The 16,391-nt window shown below is 45.3% G+C and overlaps 2 protein-coding genes across 2 annotated transcripts in view; one reads left to right on the forward strand and one right to left on the reverse strand.

Annotated features, from left to right (window-relative positions):
* UTP20 (UTP20 small subunit processome component) overlaps positions 1 to 8,752 on the forward strand; it is a 64,539-nt gene extending 55,787 nt beyond the window's left edge. Inside the window, exons 55-62 of the mRNA XM_030463662.1 lie at positions 349 to 480; positions 1,964 to 2,096; positions 3,235 to 3,434; positions 3,785 to 3,856; positions 4,569 to 4,841; positions 5,998 to 6,124; positions 7,939 to 8,084; positions 8,431 to 8,752. Coding sequence (XP_030319522.1) covers positions 349 to 480; positions 1,964 to 2,096; positions 3,235 to 3,434; positions 3,785 to 3,856; positions 4,569 to 4,841; positions 5,998 to 6,124; positions 7,939 to 8,084; positions 8,431 to 8,586 — 1,239 coding nt within the window. The 3' untranslated portion in view covers positions 8,587 to 8,752. The remainder of the gene's footprint in view (positions 1 to 348; positions 481 to 1,963; positions 2,097 to 3,234; positions 3,435 to 3,784; positions 3,857 to 4,568; positions 4,842 to 5,997; positions 6,125 to 7,938; positions 8,085 to 8,430) is intronic.
* A 224-nt stretch (positions 8,753 to 8,976) lies between these two features.
* On the reverse strand, positions 8,977 to 16,087 carry ARL1 (ADP ribosylation factor like GTPase 1). The gene is made up of 6 exons (XM_030463778.1): positions 15,947 to 16,087; positions 13,118 to 13,255; positions 11,773 to 11,854; positions 10,679 to 10,790; positions 9,805 to 9,983; positions 8,977 to 9,613 (listed from the first exon to the last, which is right to left on the reverse strand). Exons 1-6 carry the CDS (start codon positions 15,948 to 15,950, stop codon positions 9,583 to 9,585), a joined length of 546 nt encoding a protein of 181 aa, XP_030319638.1. The 5' UTR covers positions 15,951 to 16,087; the 3' UTR covers positions 8,977 to 9,582.
* Between the last annotated feature and the right edge of the window lie 304 nt (positions 16,088 to 16,391).

Consider the following 16,391-nt stretch of genomic DNA (forward strand, 5'->3'; position numbering starts at 1 on the left):
TCATTTTCATCTTCATTATGTTCAGTTCTGGTTTGTAGCTGCCAGTTGTCTTTTGAAGAATAAAAAAGTGCAGAGTGGTCCCCAGAGCTCTGCAGCTGGAAATTGGGTAGAAAAAGCCTTTTGATATTCAGTTTTAGTGTGTGTTTTCAGGGATTATTTCTGCTGCCAGGTGCTTTCTGTCCCCCAGCTGGCAGCATCTCCTTTTCCACCAGTACTCTGGAAAACCAGTTTCTCTTAAGATACTATTGTTAAAGGCAGAAGTGGGAGTTGCTGCCAGCTCCTGCAAGTGGGAGCTGTAGGATTTGATTATCAGAATGCAACAAGGAGTGTTATTCTTTCTCTTGGCAGAGCTCACACAGAAGGTTGGCTGCTCAGGCATGCGGTTTGTTTGTTGAAGTGGAGGGAGTAATGTTTGAGAAGAGGCTTGCAACTGTACTCACTTTGATTGAAAAAGAAATCAACCCAGTTAATTTTGAAGATGTAAGTAATTTTTCCTGTGTGTGAGATTTGAGGAAAGAAGAGTGAGGAAATGGAAAAAGGGAAGAAACATCGGAGAGGTTTTGCTGCTGGACCTGCTCTTTGTGGCTGAGGAAAGACACAAACACACATTTGCTCTGAAGGGGACTATGACTGACCTAGAACCATTTTTTGTCTGCAAGCTCAAATTTGATGTTACATGTCACAGCACAAGGGGTGAAGAAACTTTACAGGGCCACCTGGCGTGAGCCTTCAGCCACGGTGTGTAACCAGCAGATACACTGCCACTTGCCTCAGCCTCTGTCAAGATCCCTGTGGGTGGAAGGGGCTCTTGAGACAGCTGTCGAGCCTCAGGCTTTTGATCTTGACCTGTGTGACTTGGTGGGCTGACAGCTTGTAGCAGGATGTGTGTTGTGAGAGCGTACCCTGATTATCATCCTCCTCCTCCAGTGGTAGGAGAGGAGAAACTTCAGGGTTTTTTGGTTAAAGTGAAGCTATAACAACACCATCAGAAAAAATGGCAGGGTGCACAGGCAGCAAGAACTGGGATGGGTTAAAGTCTGTTTATTCGGGCAGCAGCCTGATGATCACACTGACAACATCCATTTAACTGGGAAACGTGTCTGCTAGCAGTGGAGAGTTGTGTAAGCCTGGCAGGTCAGGAGTGCATTGCTTGTGACTGTCTGCTATGTTCAGTGTTATCTACAGCTTTAGCTTTCAAACAAGTTCCCTTCCTGTTCTTCAGACCATAGTTTTGCTTCATGGAAAATCCTTTTAGAGCACATGATTTAACTCAGGAAAACAAAGCAGCTTCAGATTCTGCTCAGCATGTGTTAATTCCCCAAGTCACTGCTCCTGGGTAGTGGCCACATATGTTATTTATGTGCAAGGGCAACATGTTGAACAGGAGAAGAGCCTCAGGGTCCGTAAATTGGCAAGAGTTGAAAATAAGATACCTGCAGTAAGGAGAAATTCAGTGTAATCACCCCCTGTGCTGTGACATCTAGGTAAAGCACTGACAAGTTACATCAAGCCAGCTGGTGACTGCAGCCAGAGTGAGGACCTGAGGGCAATTTAATCAAACATTGTGCACATTGTGTCGTCATAACAGCGTGGGGCTTCTCAGGTGACACAGCAGGTTTGAGCTCAGCTTAGCTTTAATAATGAAAATCAGATGGGTATGAATCCATGTATCAACATGAATTATAAACATTGTGAGTGTAATTGCTTGCATTTAGAAACCTAAAGAGTTTGTTACATTAACTTCTAGATAAAAAGCAATACAGCTGTACTAATAATCTGCAGAAGTTCAGTCTCCAGAGGAAATGCTTTAGTGGAGCTGCTTCTCTTCTGTTTATTTTAGGAACTGGGTGCAAGTCAGACTTCTGTTTCTTTGCAGAGTTGATCTGAAATTTACCTAGTAGGCTGAGTAACCACTGTCTTCAGGTTCTCATAAGCATCTTTCTTAACTTGCTAATTTTGTTAGATAACTGAAGAGGAGGAGGAGAAGGCTGCAGATAGGCTGCTGTTCAGCTTTCTTGTGCTGGTAACAAAGCTAATCACAGAGTGCAACTTGATTCATTTAACCAGGAACAGGGATGTTCAGAGCAGTATCTGGGGTAAGTATCAAGATTTATTATGGCTGTGTTACAAGGAAGATTCTTTGTGTTGTGCCATGTGGTTTTTCACACCCTAATACATACAACTGAGCTTTGTTGTACAAGGTTTGCCTGCTACACAATGCCAATATGTGGCAGTTTCTGCGAAGTGAAAGAGAGTATGTTAATGGAAAAAGTTACATGGTTGATGGAAACAACATGCCCTCTATCTTAGTTGCTGGGAAGTATTTTCTGTGATCCCAAGAGCCAACAGTTGCAAACCATTGCATGTTTTACCATAATTACATCCAATTCTCTATGAGGTCATACATACCAGCCATCCAGCAATGACACGTGGGAACAGCACAGTAAATGCCCTGTGTCTGCTGGGAGGGTAAGGCCTGGAGGTTTGATTCAAGCAATTTGCCTATGAGTGAGATTGTACAATGCCAGGCTGGCTGCTTGGCAGTTTGTTTCCTTGTTTTTAATTGCTTCATTTGCTGCTGTCAGAAGGCCTGGGTCTAGCTGGGTTAATGTCTCAAAGAGTTCAGCCTGCCAGGTGTGTTAAGTAAGATAGGAGATAACCCTTGTATATCCCAGCTTGCTTGGTAGTGCACAGCTTGGATAGAGATGAGACAAGAGAACAACTCCCATCTGTTCTCTGAAGCATCCTCAGCTTCCATCCAGGGCTGGGATCTGATGATGTGCAGCAGGATCAGCTCACCAGAGTGTCACAGCAGCCACTCCCCAGACATCATGGGCAGATGAGTTGTGGCATTGGGACCCTGAGGGGCCCATAGTTGCTGCAGAAGCGTGACTTGGCAGCCAAGATCGGAACAAGTGCCTTTGTGTGCCATGCCACCCTTTTTCCTGCTCATCAATGGCCATCAATGGCCCCATCTTTGGACATTTGGAAGTGCTGTGGTTTCCATTCAGGAGAACCTGGTCACCATGGGAACATATGGCCGCCTATAGCTTTTTTGTCCCTATCTGCTTTGGCTGGGTAGAGACGCTAGGAAGTCTTTGATTATGTCCTGACTGATGAACATGGTTCATTTCCTTCACCTCTTCACTGTAGCATATGCTGTGCTACCTCTTGGATCTTTTTTTGCTCTCACTGGACTGGCTCTGCTGCTGAAAAAGATTTTCTCTTCCCCAGGTCATGTCCAGTCTCACCTGTGGTATCCACACAGCTGGGTCTGGCTGACAGCTACTGAGATCTTCGGCTTGTTGTTTGCATCTTACAAGCCAGAAGATCTTGTTAGCAAATGGAGGGACAGAAAGGCGGGGAAGAGGAAAAAGACATCAGCAGAGCTGTCTGCAGCCACAGTCTTCTTGACTGCTGAACTGGACAAAAAGGTAATGATAACTGTGCTCCTCCTTCTCCCTCTGCCCACGTCAATTCCCCGGCTGGTACATAAAAATAGTGTTATAGTTTGGCATGCGCATCTCTTATTTACTTGCCTACTGCCTAATCATCATCACTTAAAGCATTGGAGGCTATCTGTGCTTCTGGGAGGGTCTTCTCTGGGGTCTTATTTTTCAGCAGCACAGTGATTCCACTCTGAGCTGCAAGATGCTGGCTGAAGTTGTGCTGAGCTGATCCCTTGGCCTTCACTAAGAACCACCTTCGGTGACTGCAAATGCTCCTTTGGGTTTCTGGTACTGATTACCTCTCGTGGAATAATTCTCTTTTTTCTTCTCCACAGATGAAGGAGCTTGTGTTTGCATTCTGCCATCAGCTGCAGTCCAAGTTCCTGGACTTGTCTCTGGGAGAGCAGGTAAGAGAGGAGTAGGCCCTGGCCAGTCAGGGAATGTTACAGTCAAGTCAGGACAGCAGTGCTGCTGGCAAGGGGGGGCTCAGGGAAAATACACAGGATAAGGGACAGCTGCTCTTGCTGTGGGCATCTGAGCAGGTGGACATCTTGGGAAAGTCCCCTTTGTGTTTTCAGGCTGATGGAAGGCCTGGGGGTGACAGGGACAGAAAGGGGAGACATCATGCAGGGCAGGACTTCTGGCCATGACTCCATCAGGGAGAGTCTGGCTCTGCAGCCCAGGCAGGAGCATATTGGTCAGCCACAATCTGGAGCAGGGATCCAGATCTCTGTCATGGGCTCCCTGCAGCTGCACTGGAGCCCTGGCTGTTTGCTGGGAGCATTTAGTCCAGCTTTATGCTGTCACTTGAAGGTCTGACTCAGCTGTGAAGCTGGTCAGAGATTTTCTTATGAAGGGTCATGGGCTGCTAGATGGGGAGAAGACAAAAGAGCAGACCTGCCCTGGGAGGTGCTGGAGCCTGAAAGGTGCGATTGCTTGTGGGGAAAGATTCTCCCATACTGCAGGAGGGTATTTGTGGCCTTCTGTTAGGAGCAGCATGCAGGAGGTGAAACCATTCCAGCCTCCCGGGTTGGCCCTGGCTCTTACATATCCTGAGTAGTGCTGGTGCTGACACTGGGCAAAGCTACAGTGACCAACTGTTCTGTTTTTACACTTCAGGTGATAAAGAATTTGCTTTTTGTGGCCAAAGTTGTTTACTTGCTAGCCCCTGCCTTAGAAGAAGGTAAAGAGGGCAAAGGAGAAGTTGGCTGTGAAGTGGAAGAGCAGAAGGCCTCAGAAGATGAGGAAGATAAAGACATTTCTGCTGAAGGAGAGGGAGAAAGAGAGAACACAGAAGAGAAAGGCCAGCCAGCCACATTGTTATGGCTGATGAAGAAGCTCTCTCTCATGGCAAAACGAGAAGCAGCATATGCCCCTAAGGTCCCTTTAAAGGTAAGAACAGGGTTAGAGCAACTGCTTTTGTGGTAGGCACTTCCACAGGAAACTGCTGCTCTGCCTCTTGGACCAGGACACCAAATGCAGAGGGTGCTGGAAGCTGGTGCTGAAGCAAGGATTAGTAAGTGCCAAAGAAACAAGTGTTTCAGATTGGGATTCTTAGGAAAGGCTTGTGCCAGTCAGCTTCTCCTAGCTGATGCTTCCAGCTTTTGTGGGGTGGTGGAAAGGTGCTAAATCCAACAGCACCAAGCTGCAGGGGGCAGAGCACTGTCTTTGAGAGCCCAGGAGTGCTAGGTTTCTGCAGGCAGTGGAATGACAGCATGGAGTTACTTGGTTGGAGAAGGGGAGACTGGGAGACCATCAGGAAAAGCAGTGTGGTTCCCTGTGGTGCAGAGTGTGAGAGCTTGAGTTTTCATGTCTTTGGCTGCCTCAGTACAGGACAGGGAGAACAAGCCTGTTCCAAGTGCTAACAGCTGCCAGCCCACTGGAGTCACAGCTCACACACACGTTCACAGATCCCACCAGGGTTGTGCCTCATCTAAAGGCTGCGCTTGGCTGCAGCAGGGCTGTGTAACTGTATGTGAAACAGTGACACACAGCACTCATAGAATCATAGAATTGGCTGGGTTGGAAGGGACCTCAGAGATCATCAAGTCCAACCCTTGATCCACTACTGCTGCAGTTACCAGACCATGGCACTGAGTGCCACATCCAGTCTCTTTTTAAATATCTCCAGGGATAGAGAATCCACTACTTCCCTGGGCAGCCCATTCCAATGTCTGATCACCCTCTCCGTAAAGAAATTCTTTCTAATGTCCAACCTAAACCTCCCCTGGCACAACTTGAGACCATGCCCTCTTGTCGAGAGTTGCCTGGGAAAAGAGACCAACCCCCACCTGGCTACCCCCTCCTTTCAGGGAGTTGTAGAGAGTGATGAGGTCTCCCCTGAGCCTCCTCTTCTCCAGGCTGAACATCCCCAGTTCCCTCAGCCTCTCCTCATAGGGTCTGTGCTGGAGTCCTTTCACCAGCCTGGTTGCCCTCCTTTGGACCTGCTCCAGGACCTCGATATCCTTCCTAAACTGAGGGGCCCAGATGTAGCAGGTCAGGCAGGATGTAAGATTCCTTACATCATGTCCCCCACACTCATTTTCAGAGGAGCTGCATCTTTAAGTTCCTGGGAGCAGTCTCAGTGGATCTGGGGAAAGACCGGATCAAGCCGTACCTACCAACGATTCTCACCCCTCTGTACAGGGAGCTGAACAGCAACTATGCAGAGCAAGGTAAGTGCTTTCCTTCCCAGAGACTGATGAAGAGGAAAGGCTTCCAGGGCTGAGCCTCAGCAGAGACAGACCTTCTGTCACTCCTTTTGTCTGCTGTGGTATAGATGCCATAATCCGTGAATTTCACCTACCTGCAGTCTAACCAAAGTATCAGGAAGGGAGGGAGGAGTGTGTATGACAGCTGGAAGGAAAACAGCCATGTTGACAAAGGCTGGAATAGTTGGGCAGGCTCCTGCACGTAAGTGGGTAAACCATGAGTGTATGATGTAGTGGAAAAAGTGGCTTCAGAGTGGCAGGACTGAGCCCTCACTGGAGAGAGGAACAGAGTGGGAGTGTTACGGTAGCCAGAACAAGGCTGTTAGAAGTGTTGTTCTTTTTTACTTACCACGTTTGACCTGCTCTGAGGCTTCGGGGCATGATGATCCATGCCCTGTGCTTAAAAGCCTGTTTCAGTTCTAACCTAAAACAGGGTGTGTTTTGTGGCAGCTTGTGTTACTGTAGAGCAAGGGACTGTTCAAGTTGGAATATCCAGTTTGGTGGTTGTCTGATGGTTTGAAAGGGAGAAAAGGACCTTGAGCGTGTACCCTGTGTGCCCCATGACTTACAGAAAGTCACCTGTGCAGAAGGGGTTTGGAGGTGTCTGCTGTGGGAATGCAGGCAGGCGTGTGCATACTGAGCTGTGCCTAGAACAGCTCCCTTCTTCCTGAATGAGTCCAGGTCACTCTGGGTACTGGATCTGCTGGGATACTCCCTGAGCAACAACACTGGTTTCTCCTGGGAGAACTGTGTTAGTTTTCAAAAATCTGAAGTCACACCTTGCTGGAGGCAAGACAAACCCAGTTCCCATTCAACATGATAGACTCTTCGCTTAAGAGCAAGACACTGGTGTGTAGATAGTTCATGAAAATTTTTAAGTCCAGCAAAACCCAGTGTCAGGAAAAGAACAGACAACAAACTAAGAAAAGACCAAAAAAGAGTAACGTTACTCAAAATCTGTGGTCTTCATATGCTGTGAAAACAGTGTGTGCAGCACTGAGTCCCCCCCATCTCAGTAAGGATAAAGAACTGAAAAGACTTGGGGAGTAGGGCAGTAACAGTGCTCTTGGTAAGGAACAGCAGACTTGGCTATGATGTGTTTTTTTTTAGCTAAGCAAATACGAGACCTGGGAAAGATCTATCTGGTAGAGATTTACAGTATCATGAGTGGATAAAGATCAACTTTTGGTTTCTCTGCCAACACAAGACCTAGGGGCCTTCAAAAGATTTTTTCAGAGTAACACCAGAGATGGGTTTTTTCCACATGATGAGGGGCAAGGTGAGATTTCAATACAGGGAACTTGTCACTGAAGGACACTGCGGAGACAAGCAGTTCACACGGGCTTCTCTGGAGGCTGCACAGGCACTTGTAACAGGGATCTGTGGGAAGTGGGACGGAAACATTTGCTCTGCTCTTGGTTTGACCTTAGCATATCTTTGAAGCCTTAATATTATGGGTTTTTTAAGTGACTGTAGTTAATGAATTGTAACACAAACCTAACCACTAAGTAAGCCTTTTAAAAACCTCCGGGATGCCACTTTCCTTCTGAAAACCTTTGCTTTTAAGCAACACAGTTTTTGTTTGTCTGCCTGTGTGAAGCACAACTTGGTCCCCTGGTGAAGAACCAGATGATTTCACAAGCACCTTTGCTTTGGACTCGCAGTATATTGGGCAAGATGAATCAGTCATCCTTAGTAAAGAAAGAGGAACCCTTAAGGGCTCTTGGCTTTTATTCCATACACTCAAAAGCTTAAGCAAGTTAACTCTGTTTTCTTAGATCCAACATTGAAGAACCTTTCCCAAGAAATCATAGAACTGCTCAAGAAGTTGGTTGGACTGGAGGCTTTTTCACTTGCCTTTTCTTCTGTGCAGAAGCTCGCCAATCAGAAAAGAGCAATGAGGAAAAAGCAGAGAGCTTTGCAGGTAAGGTTCTGCTTTCTCTTCTGGGAGGAAGAAACAGGGTTTCTCTAAAGGCTTCAGAGCTGACTGGGAGCTTGAACAACTTAATGCTGAACTGGGACAGTCTGAATTCTGAACCTTCACAAGAAAGCATTTTAAGATCAACCTCTTGGGCAGGTTGTGGCTGACAGTGACACTGTGCTTCCCCACTGACCTGCAGAGCACTGCTCAGAGCAGCCAGGGTACCCTCAGTTTTGAGGAGCCTGAGGAAACCCGTGCACTGTCTTACCCGTCACCAGTTTCTCAGGATGTACCTGATACTTATAGGGACAGTTGTAACTAAACAAACAAATTTATTGTTTTTCACCAGACTGTGGCAACCCCTGACATTGCTGCAAGGAGGAAACTGAAGAGACACAAGAATAAAGCAGAAACCAGAAAGAGAAAAATAGAATCTCTGCGCCCTACCTACAAGGCCAAGAGACCTCGAAGTCATGCACTGAAAGACTTAGCAATGGTGGAATGAAAAGGCTTAAATGATTACTTTGTAATAAGTCATTTCAAGCTAAAGAGCAAATTACTGTTTAAAAAAAAGGGGGTATTTACATATTTTAATTGTATTTATTAGTATTTTTTCATATTTTTCCTTTTTCAACTAGGATCTTAAATAAATTTGTATATTTACCAGAGCATGTACAGGTGATGACAACCATCATGATTTTCTAATATTAAATTTTACTTCATTTTTTAAAGATGGGTTATGTGATGACTGCCTTACATTCCTAGCTCCTGGGGAGCAAACAGTCTGTCTCCCCCCTTTGCTTTGTGTTTCAGTTTTTGCAGCTATACCAAGCAATTTAACTGTCAGTTCTGGCAAAGCTGAGAATACAGAAATAACAACTCATGAAGGTCGCTGTTAGCAGGAGGTGGCTATAGAAGACATTTATTTTCTTCCCAAAAAAACGTTTTGTTAACAGCTAGAGGTGTGCAATTTAACTCTGTGGCTGTACCTTCAGTGTATCTCCACTGCAGGATGCTGAAATGGAACAACACCAGCTTAAGCAAAGCTATTTAAATTCAGTTCAGCTTCACTGGCAGCAGTTGCCCCTGGTTCTGGAGGCAGGCAGCCTCTAATGGGCAACACATCTATAAACATATTCGATGGTTCCAGGTTTGATTAGTGTTTTAATTACACGAATATTGTAGCCACTCAAACTTAAAAAGCACCCAAGGTGGGAAGGAGGGGGGGGGGAAGCAAAAAACCACTTTCCCAGCCAGTAAGACTTTCATACAAATTAACATAAGTACATCCTTGAAACAGAAAGACAGAAGTGGATTCTCATAATGTACACAGGCATTCATTTGGTTCAGTTTTACAATTATTCAAGAGCGGCATCCACATTACAGGAGTCAAACTCAAACCTGTCCTATTTACAAGTATTTGTGGACTGAAAATACTTGACTGCAGGAAGAGGGGTGGGTTGGGTATAGCAGGAACATCTTCACAGTGGTCAGCTTTGTATCACTGCCTGCTCTTCAAGGCCTCCACCAGCCTAGGGAAAAGGTTAAGAATTTACTGAAAGGTCATTCCGTGTCTGCCTGAATACTTTCAGGAGAAAGCTGCTTTTTCTTCTGATGTGGACTCTGTCTTTTAGATCAGACAGACCTTCCACAGATCCAGCTTTCAAATAAAAAGGGTAAAATATTTTTATAATAAAGCCAGCATAATCAGGCTGCTACTCACCATTCCATTGCTTCATCAAGCCCAGTGCCTTTAGTTGCAGAGGTTTTGAATATCTGCCACTTTCGGTCCTTCAGAGCCGGCAAGCCAAGCGCATTTGCCATTTCTGTGGGAGTCATGGCCTGTTCCATGTCCTGCTTATTAGCAAACACCACCAAAATGGCTTTCTTCAACTCTTCTTCCTAAACAAAGGTGTATGGTACAAGTTGTCGTAGCAACTGAATTTATATAAGGAAAGAAACCCCACAGAACTAAAAACTTGAGCAGCTCTCATAGTAATTTTCAGTTAGCTGATATGTGCTCTGTAGGAAGTTCTCCAGTGGAAGAACAGTATTTGCTTCCAGTTGCAACATGTACCACACAGGAGCAACTTCAAAACCTGGTCAGTTATGCCCATTGCTTTATGAAACAAGCTCGTAGTTGGATTTAGCAAGGTATCAAAAAGCTTGCAGGAATTTTGGAGGGGAAAAAAAAAACCAAAAACAAACAAACAAACAAACAAAACCAAAACAAAAAACTCCAAAACAACCCCATGAAGTTTTGCTCATCTTTGTATTCACATTATCCTTCTCTACATATGTTCTTCAGCTTCAAAACCCAGGCTTGATTTTCCAGCCACTGCAGTACTGAGCAGCTGTCCTTGCAAGCCCATGAATTTTCACATCCCTAACAGGCTACATGTGACTAAACTGCTGCCCAAAACTCAAAAATACCCACAGCTAATTCAGTGCTTTTCACTCCACGTGTTGCATGGGCCTATTTAGAGGGCTGAAGTTTCACAAGTGAAGTTAGGCTTTGCTTGATTTCACATTCATTGCAAAATAAAGTTTAAATTTCTCAGTGTCCTTTCCAAGGATTTTGAGCCCCACTTTCTTACCTCTAGCATAGCAACAAGCTCTGATTTGGAAGTGCCAATTCTGTCTCGATCACAGCTGTCCACTACGTAAATGACTGCATCAGTGTTGGAGTAGTAACACCTCCAGTATGGCCTGCAGAAGGAAGGCAAGTTCCAGTCATACAAGTTGCACTTTTAGCAGTGCTTTTTAGCCAGATAATGACAACCAGATTACCCAGAGGAAGTACAAAATGTCTCTGGGGAGAAAGGCCCCAGAAAGCAAGTAAATGGTATCTTTAAGAGGCTGCAAAAAGGGACAGTATGAAGACTCTCAGTAGCAGAAAGAAAAAAACAAAAATTTTTTAAAAATCAGTTTGAAAACAGAGCAAGAAGAGAAGTGCTGGGGAGATATTTAATGGGGAACCAGCCTGCAGGACATCAGCTCTGTAACTGAGGGGCAGGGCAGCAGAGATCATTTAAACAAACAAAACTTCTGCAGTAGATAATCATCATGGTTCCCAAAGAAGGATAAAACAAGATAGATATTAAATGACAAATTCATATAGGGCAAGTAATTAACAAGAATTGCAACAAGCACCTTTTTCAGAGTTACCTTCGTGGAACTGAACCTATAACTTCATAACTACAAATAACTACACTGCACCTTACTCCCCAGCACTGAAGAAGAAATCAGGTGAAGATCATACAAGGGTACAGAAAAGGTTCCTACAATGAAACATATAATGGCTCATTACAAAATTTAAAGCTCTAAAAAAAAAATAAAGCACCATCTATACCTAAATTCAACGTCTTAGCTTTACATTTTTAAAAATATGAATATTTAAATAATTTTGAGGGTTTGTATCATTCACTTCCCCTTTCTCAGAATGCTGCACAATTGCCTACTACACAACTTGTTTTGCAAAGCAAAACTGTACACAAGTGAAAACACACGTTTCTTTCTTTCCAATCTGTAGTCAAACCAAATTCTGTCAGGTGAAAATGCTCTCAGGATAACTGGCCATTTTTAAAACATAAAAAGCCCCAAACCTATTTTCAGAAGTCTCAGCTATGAGAACTTAGCACTTTTTGGAGAAATTTAATTACATATTTTGATTTTAAAAGAGGTTTCTTACCTTATGCTTGTCTGTCCTCCCAAGTCCCAAACTTGAAACTTCAGATTCTTGTATGTCACTGTCTCAACATTGAAGCCAATGGCTGAAACACAGTTAAACAGTTCCTCTGTTGGTGATTTTTCTTTATTTTTCTTAACAACATTACAGCACATATTTCATTTTAAATTTTCAGGCTTGAAAATTCTCAGTAGCTACATAATGAAATTTCTGCCCTTTGCCAAGTTACCCCAGCAAACATTTATGGTTCAAAGTAATGTAGGTGGGTTTTTTTATACAAACACACTGTAAACATATTATAGAAATTGTAGCAAATGCTAAGGTTGTTAAAAATGGAGAAGTGTGCCTGAGGTCTTCAAAATAAACAGAGCAAGGGTTAAAGGAATGTTCTGTTTTGATAAGCAAATACTACTGACAGCAATAAAACACTATGGAATGTATCCTTCATGTCAACACCAGATCTGCACTCTGGCAAGACCAGAGCAGAACCATTTTCTCGTTAGAAGGCTGGAAGATGCCATCTGGAAGTCAGCAATAAGGGTACAGCACATCATGTATCTCATCCCTTTTCCTGCCAGCACAGAGAAACACAACACAGGGAAGTGAATGATGGACACAGACTGCCTAAAATTTACAAAGGCTGAAAAAAAAGCAAAAGCCCCAGAGCAAAGGGCTTACGGCACAGTAAACTGCTGGCTCCTAAAAGGCAAAAAAATCCTGGGCAAAGTCAATTTATCATGGCCATTAATGAGGAACCCAAGAGACATGACAGGGATTCAAAAGCCAAGTGTCCTTTGTCCTTCACGTTACACAGAGCACTCCTAGGTATGACCACTTCAGCACACACGTATGGGTGTTTGTAACAGGTGAGTATATGTTGCTGCAGGAACATTTTTTTTAAGCAAGCAGCTTCTCCTTGATGGAGATCTCAGACTGGTTTGTGACTCTTTCAGCTTAATGCAGAGTTAAATCATCTGCATTTATTCTCCATGTCAAATGAGAGTATTTACACAAACTGAAAACCCTTACACCCACAAAAAAAGAAATAATAATAATAATTTAAAAAAAATTAGGTAGATCCGATTCACTGACACCAGCTGATGTAAATTTTTTTCTGCCCAGTAATAATGAACAATAGAATTTGGGTCATAGGTATATTTGGACAAAAAAAACCAAACCAAAACAAAAACAAAAAAGAGGACTTACATAGCCAACAGTTACAATTTACTGAACATTTACCCATTACCTATCAAGAGAAGCCTGCCTTGTTTATGACACTGTAGCAGCATATTATGTGTGAGAGCTACAAGCAAACAACTTGTTTTCACTACAGGACTAAGTCACTTACTGGGAATGGTGGTAACAACTTCTCCAACTTGTAACCTGTAGAGAATTGTTGTTTTTCCTGCTCCATCCAGCCCCAAGATGAGAATCCTCATCTCTCGAGTTCCAAACAAGCTGGAAAAGATGGTGGAGAAAAAGCCCCCTGCAAAGAGCAGAAGGAGGTTTCAGTGTCAGCTGGCAATACAGAGGCTATGGAAAGGCTGACTGACCAACCTCATTTCTTACTGAGCAGCAACAGTTTCTGTTCTCTAGTGAAAAGAGACAAGTTCAGATCATCACCCAAGTACCTGTGTGCTATGCTATTATTTTGTGCTAGCTCAATCCAGCAAAAACCATGCTGCAGCAGCATCAAGCTTCCTCACTGTGGTTAGGACTTTTTTCTCTCTCTTTTTTTTTTTTTTCATTTGACAAAAATCTGAACAGGTTTCTTTCTTGTTTGTCAAGAGGCTACACAAGGATACTCTGGAGTCTGAAAGATTCTTTCTAACGTTTACAGTCTCCCATGGGACCATCCCCTCCTTTTTTTTTTTTTCTTAAAGTGAAGTATAAATCAATAGGTACACGCTAAATCACAGTACATTAAAAATTATGAAGCTGCATTCAATTAAAGACATTAATGCAACAGAGAATTCTAAGAACTGCTTTTAAAGGCTCCTCCCTTTTTGCTTTTTTCCCAAAACTGGCTTGTTCCAACATCACATTTATACTTTAAGTGGATGTAAGAGTACTTGTGACCAGACTGATACCTGATTTGTGCCTACTAATGTTCTTAGCCAGTAATAGACATTTTTCTCAACTATTTTTTATAAGAAATATATCTAATACTAAATAATAATTTCATAATTCCACTTAAACCCTGCAAAAGGTAATGAAACACTAAACGAGCTACTATTACATTTGATAAAGCATATAGAATAGAGTAACTTGCAACGAAGATCTTATTTAAAGAGGTTCTGATTAAAAATTTTCCCCATGTTTGCCCTTCCAAGGCATCTCTGATGCCTTCCCAGGGAAAAGATAGAGCAATGAGCTGCGTGCTTATGCATGAGGAATTCAAAGTGATAACAGGTTGCTTTACTTCTCCTAAGCCTATCCCATCTCAGAAACAATGCACGCTACTGACATGGAAAACAACGAGAAGGTTTAAGAGACCATCAGCTGCCAGTCTGCACAGTGCTGCTCAAGGCACTGTTTACTGTGAGGCAGGCAAATAACCTAAACAGAGTCAAGCAGCAGAAGGTATTTAAATAGAAACACTTCAAGTAGAAGACTACTGTATCACAGAATCATCACAGTTGGAAAAAACCTCTAAGATCACCAAGTCCAAACATCAAGCCAGAAAAAAAAAACAATCACACATTATGCCCACTAGAGCATGTCCTGAAGTGCCACGTCCACATGTTTTCTGACTACCTCCAGGGATGGTGACTACAGCACCTCCCTAGGCAGCCTATTCCAGAGCCTGACTATTCTGTCAGTAAAGAAATTCTTCCCAATATCTAGTCTAAACCTCCCCTGGTGGAACTTCAGAACACTGTCTCTAGTCCTATCATTATTTACTTTAGAGAAGAGGCCAACACCCACTTCAATACACCCTTCTTTCAGGCAGTTGCAGAGAGCAGTAAGGTCTCCCCTCAGCCTCCTCCTCTTCTCCAAACTAAACAATCCCAGTTTCCTCAGCCTGTCCTCATAGGACTTGTTCTCCAGACCCTTCACCAGCTTGCTTGCCCTTCTCTGGACTTGTTTCAGGACCTCAGTGTCCTCCCTGTGAGGAGCCCAAAACTGAACATAGTACTCTAAGTGTGGTCTCACCAATGACGAGTACAGGGGCACCATCTCTTCCCCTCTCCTGCTGGCCACACTATTCCTGATACAAGCCAGGATGCTGTTTGCCTTCTTGGCCACCCAGGCACACTGCTGGCTCACATTCAGCTGGGTGTCGATCAGCACTCCCGGGTCCCTTTCCTCCGGGCAGCTTTTTAGCCTCTTTTCCCCAGGCTCGCAGAGTTGCCTGGGGTTGTTGTGACCCAAAATGCAGGACCCGCCACCTGGCCCTGATAGATCTCATACAGCTGACCTCACCCAATCCAGCCTGGCTGGATCCCTCTGCAGAAAGTTCCTACCCTCAGGCAGATCAGTACTCCCACCCGTGGAGGCCTAAGAGCTGATAATTCTTTCCTCTCTAAGGCTCAGTAACTGAGCGTACTGCCAGACCCCTCTCATTCCCTCCTTCTGTATCCTGATGTGCTTTTCCTGCACCAACACTCGGTTCAAACACCACCTGTAACAGGACGGGTTTATGTTAATGGCTTAGCCCCTAGATTCTGGCCTGCTTACTGTTCCCTCCACTTTATTTCCTATTACACACAACCTCTTTTCCTAATTACTTCCTCATCAGCAACCCATTAAGCACCTGAATCCAGAGTATAATGCAGACAAAAGCACCCGGGGCACACTCCTGCTGTGCCACTCACACCACTCCAGTGCAGGGGCTGTCACCAACCCACGAAACCGCTGCCTGCTGGAACCCCCTCGGCACCAGCACCACAGCAGGAAGGCCGCATCACCAGCGACAGCGGCACGAACCGGGCCGGAACCGGGACAGACCGGAGCCGCCTTAGGTGCGCAGGCTGAGGCCAGGTGGGAGCAACCGCTGCCGCCCCATCCCAGAGGAGCCCCCATCTCCCACCCCTCATCCCACCTCCTCCGACACCGACCCGCCGGGCTACTCCACCTCAGCGGCCTCCACAGCCCCCCGCCCCTTTCCCCCCTTGTCTCCGGGCCCACAGCCTCCCACCCCCGGCGCTGAGGTCTCCGCCGCCCAGCTCCTCACCCATGTCGAGCCGCTACGCCACGCCACGCCGCCCCGCGGCCGCCCCGCCCGTCCCGCTGCGATGGCTGCGATGGCTCCGCCGCTGCCGCCCGCCCGCCCGCAGGCTCCACGTCGAACGGCGCGGAGAGTAAACGAAGCGCTCCCCTCCCCCCCGCTGCCTACGCGGCCTCGCCGTTTCGACACGGAGCACGGACGGCTCCCGTTGGCCCTCGGCGAGGTAAAAGAAAAAGGCTGAACGCGCTGGGATTCCCTTGCTTTCCATATACGCATAAACCCAGGTGAGAAATCGAAATGGAGGAAAGAGTTGGGTGTTTTAAATAAAATTTAAAAAGGGGAGGGTAAAAACGTGACGAATCTGCGGCTGCGGAAGCGCAGAGCTGCGGGGAGGAGCGGCCCTGCCTCCAACGCCGGCGTGGGGAGGGGCAGCCGGGCAGCCCCCATCTCT

This window comes from Calypte anna, chromosome 1, assembly GCF_003957555.1.
Source record: "Calypte anna isolate BGI_N300 chromosome 1, bCalAnn1_v1.p, whole genome shotgun sequence".
Taxonomy (NCBI): Eukaryota; Metazoa; Chordata; class Aves; order Apodiformes; family Trochilidae; genus Calypte; species Calypte anna.